Here is a 4,402-nt window from a genome sequence, read left to right as displayed (position 1 = left end):
ACCAGTGCAGTGCTTTAGCCCACTACACCACAAAAGTAAAGAAGCTTTGCAAAAATTAGCATGTAATTGTAAACATATGAAATGAAATGCTGACAACATTAATTGTAAAATGTTTTACTCTGTGTAAATGTAGTCGTGCTCATGGAGAGCAGGCACATGAATGTTTGGAGCAGACACAGCAGCAGCCAGATTGTCCCGCATGTGTTCACCTGCTCTTGCTTTAAGATTGTGTGGTACGGGGGGCCTCATCCTCTCTGTGCACTCAGACAATAGTCTCGATGCCCCTTTCTCATCCATGATCAGATTCAGTCTGACTGCAGCAGTGAGGGTTGTGATGGACAGCAGAGACAGCTGAAGGTGGTCAGCTGCTTCATCAGAATAAAGCTGCAGAACTGTCTCAGCTGTGTTGAGATGCAGTAGATGTGGGCTCACCGTCTGTAAATACATGATTGCTAGAACAATGTTTGAATAAAGCTTTGTTTCATGTGTCCATGACTTGTATTTAGTTATTTTCATGGTTACTTTTAATTATTCTTTTACTCATTTATTCATGTTTCCTGTTGTCAGTAAATAAAATGTAATTGTTTCATTAACTCATTACTCGACTGAAAATTGAGATGTATTCACCTTGGCTGCGTTTGTCTAGTGTGTAGTCATGCATAGCTATGGCATATGACAAAACAAATTACATTTTGCTAATTATTGGTCAGCATTTATCATTATTGTTCATAAGTGTTGGGGTGGGCTAGCAATGCATTCTGGGGTAATCTTAATTTCTAAGTAGTAATACTTACATTTTTCGAGTGTAAAATTAATAGTCTTCTCCAAAGGCGAGATCTTCTAGCAGCTGATCGACGTCTCCTTTGTGCAGATATTACAAATATTACAAACGCTGAGGAAAACCGTACTATGTAGTTTTGTGGAGTTACTGATTACATACAAGCTCAGGGAAAGATGGTTGTATCTTTAACAATGAACAATCATAATGACAAACAGCAGAAAACATAAATGGGTTTGCATACACCATAGTATGAGATTATATACACAGAAAACAAGGCACAATGACAAGGTTAGATATCTTTGAATAATCATAATATTCATATAATAAATTCATCAAAATATTGCATTTGTTGTTTATAAGCTGGAGGGATGAAAGTTAAATTCAACAAGAAAAAGAGGAAAACAAAGGAGATTTAAGCCGGTTTTGCTTGTGGATTAAAGATTTTGCACATAAAATAAAGTAACAACATATTCAAGAGATAACGATTTTGGGGTTTCGTAAGGAAAAATAATATATTTAAAGATTAAATTGTGGGTCATATTAGTAGGGTTGAAAATATACAAATTCAAATCAACCCAAAATGTATTGGTTATACTACAATCACAATAAAAGGACAGCTGTTTCTTCAAGACCACAAAATGAGCAAATTTCATAAACATCAAAATATTTACAGATCAATTAAACCTGCTGTTCATGTTTTAAGTTGTTGCGCTTGTAACGTCATAGATCACATGATAACGTCAACATGGCGGATGATGCCTGGATCGCATTCATACTCATACTCAACGAGATTTGGCTGTAGAGTACCTACTCCTTTAGCGCTCGTTAAGTAAGTACTTATGGAAATTAAGTACCTACTCTGAGTATGCCATTTCGGACGCTGCCAATGTCTTTATGAATGGGTAATCATGAATCTGACTCACTAGATTAGTTCAAAAACACACTCATTCATGAATGAAACAGTTTGCTTTTAGAGATGCGCAGCGGCTGAGCTGTTACTATATTTGGAACGATTTTCGTTGATGAAATAGAGCAAAAAAGGCAGTACTTGTTTATTGAACCGTTGTATTAAATCAATATATTTGCAAACTCCTTTAATAATTATTAAAAGCTGTCACTCTCCTTATCGCGATCTGTGGGCGCACAGAAAATGAGATTTCTCAAGACTCAAAAGCAGGTGCAAATGATACGTTCCGTCTTCCGTCATCGTGTTATAAGCGCGGAACCTGCGGGAATGAGTAGAATTATTAATAGCCGCAATCCCACGCCGAGTCCTGCTCTGTGTTCTCTGCTAATAACCCGACTGTGAATGATGCGAGCGTTATGTTGTCAGTGAGAAGCTGCGGCCGTGGCGGGGATGGTTTTTGGTGCGAGCAGAACAACAATGCGCTACATGTTTCTTCTCCACTCATTTTTTCCAATTGACGGAAATCCGTCGTAGCCATGGAAAAACTTTCATCCCTGCGATTGGATTAGACAGAAAAAAGTCATATACAGCTAGGATGGCTTGAGGGTGAGCAAATCATGGGGTAATCTTTATTTTTGGGTGAACTATCCCATATATTCTGACACACATGGATGTCTCTGGGCTCAGCCACGGGTATCTACTCGCTCTAGAACTGCCCCTGATGTATTGCTCACTGATAATGTCATTAAACTAATTGGACCTGATTGTAAAGTGTTACCAATGTGTCAGCATTTCATTAAAATCCTGCAGGAATGTCCATAAATCAAGTCAAAGCAAAGTTTTATCTATTTACAGCATTTATTTCAGGGATTTAACAGATTTAAAAGCAAAACAAATGAAACTTGCTCCCTCCTCATCACAACACGATCAGCCGGAAAGGTTCAAACGCGTGGGATCACGTGCAGTCTGTGTTTGGTGTGCTGTTCATTCACACAAACGTGACGCGTGACCGCGCCTGGTTGATCTGCCACACGTTCAGCTCTTCGTACTCGTCCAGAGCGGCCTGGAACTGCGCAGGAGTGAACCCACGAGAGACGCAGCGCTGCTCGGCCTCGGCCACTTTTGGTGCGAGCAGAACAATGCGCTACATGTTTCTTCTCCACTCATTTTTTCCAATTGACGGAAATCCGTCGTAGCCATGGAAAAACTTTCATCCCTGCGATTGGATTAGACAGAAAAAAGTCATATACAGCTAGGATGGCTTGAGGGTGAGCAAATCATGGGGTAATCTTTATTTTTGGGTGAACTATCCCATATATTCTGACACACATGGATGTCTCTGGGCTCAGCCACGGGTATCTACTCGCTCTAGAACTGCCCCTGATGTATTGCTCACTGATAATGTCATTAAACTAATTGGACCTGATTGTAAAGTGTTACCAATGTGTCAGCATTTCATTAAAATCCTGCAGGAATGTCCATAAATCAAGTCAAAGCAAAGTTTTATCTATTTACAGCATTTATTTCAGGGATTTAACAGGTTTAAAAGCAAAACAAACGAGACTTGCTCCCTCCTCCTCATCACAACACCATCAGCCGGAAAGGTTCAAACGCGTGGGATCATGTGCAGTCTGTGTTTGGTGTGCCGTTCATTCACACAAACGTGACGCGTGACCGCGCCTGGTTGATCTGCCACACGTTCAGCTCTTCGTACTCGTCCAGAGCGGCCTGGAACTGCGCAGGAGTGAACCCACGAGAGACGCAGCGCTGCTCGGCCTCGGCCACACGAACAGACCTCACCGCTCCTTCACCGGCCAGCTCCCGCAGCAGAGAGAAGATCACGTCAGCGGGACGCTGTGCCCTGCAGACAGACAAAGAGTGAGCCACGGGCATGCTGCAGTCAGTAGTGCGTGTGTGTGTGTGTACCTGGTGTTGTTGGTCTTGTCGGCCTGCAGCGAGTCTTTGCTCATCTCCATCAGTCGCATGGCCTCATTAACATCCTCCTTCTCTACAACATCCACCATCCGCAGACGAGCCTGAACACACACACACCTAAAGTCACATCCTCAGCTATCAAGTGTGTGAATGTCACCACATTCCGCAAATACAAACGATTTTTCCAAAGTCAAGTGTACTTCAGGCAAATGGATGAGTTGTGCCGGCACTGTCAGACCGAGACAAGTGCAATGCCTTGTGGGAAAGCCAGCAACTGCCCAAGTCTCCGCCTCTCAACACCAGCTAGTCTCTGCAACATGCGTCTGAGCGCTGCAGCGTGTCGCGTGCGGTCAGTTTTGCATGGGTTTGCACAGCGGCGTGACCCGAGGCTGACTGCCCACCCCGCAAAGCTGACCGTCACGCGACAAACACGGATCTCTGCATGTCAGCTGACGGACCGAACCTGCGCCAGCGGCAGCGTGTGTCGTGAAGTGCTGCTTCTACAGTAGAGATGAACACAGCTACCTGCACAAACAGCACTTTTAACGCCCGGCGCCCACATCAGACCAGCTCCAGAGATCCAAGTCCTGCTGATGATAACAGTAATGTTCTGCTGCAGGGGTGTGAGTGAGAGTGAGAGAGTGTGTGTGTGAGTGAGTGTGCGAGTGAGTGAGTGTGCGAGTGTGTGAATGAGTGAGTGTGTGCGGGAGTGCGAGTGAGTGTGTGTGTGTGTGTGTGTGTGTGTGTGTGTGTGTGTGTGTGTGTGTGTGTGTGTGTGA

General features: G+C 43.6%; 1 protein-coding gene across 1 annotated transcript in view; it reads right to left on the bottom strand.

Annotated features, from left to right (window-relative positions):
* Positions 1 to 3,182: 3,182 nt before the first annotated feature.
* Positions 3,183 to 4,402, bottom strand: part of LOC107704527 (DNA replication licensing factor mcm7-like) — a 17,419-nt gene continuing 16,199 nt past the window's right edge. The window contains exons 13-14 of the mRNA XM_016507467.1: positions 3,615 to 3,724; positions 3,183 to 3,549 (exon numbers count right to left, since the gene is read on the bottom strand). Of these exons, the coding sequence (XP_016362953.1) occupies positions 3,342 to 3,549; positions 3,615 to 3,724 (318 nt within the window). The 3' untranslated portion in view covers positions 3,183 to 3,341. The remainder of the gene's footprint in view (positions 3,550 to 3,614; positions 3,725 to 4,402) is intronic.

This window comes from Sinocyclocheilus anshuiensis, unplaced genomic scaffold (genome assembly GCF_001515605.1).
Source record: "Sinocyclocheilus anshuiensis isolate Anshui unplaced genomic scaffold, SAMN03320099.WGS_v1.1 scaffold2026, whole genome shotgun sequence".
NCBI classification, from domain to species: Eukaryota; Metazoa; Chordata; class Actinopteri; order Cypriniformes; family Cyprinidae; genus Sinocyclocheilus; species Sinocyclocheilus anshuiensis.
This window is presented reverse-complemented; position numbering and strand designations above follow the sequence as displayed.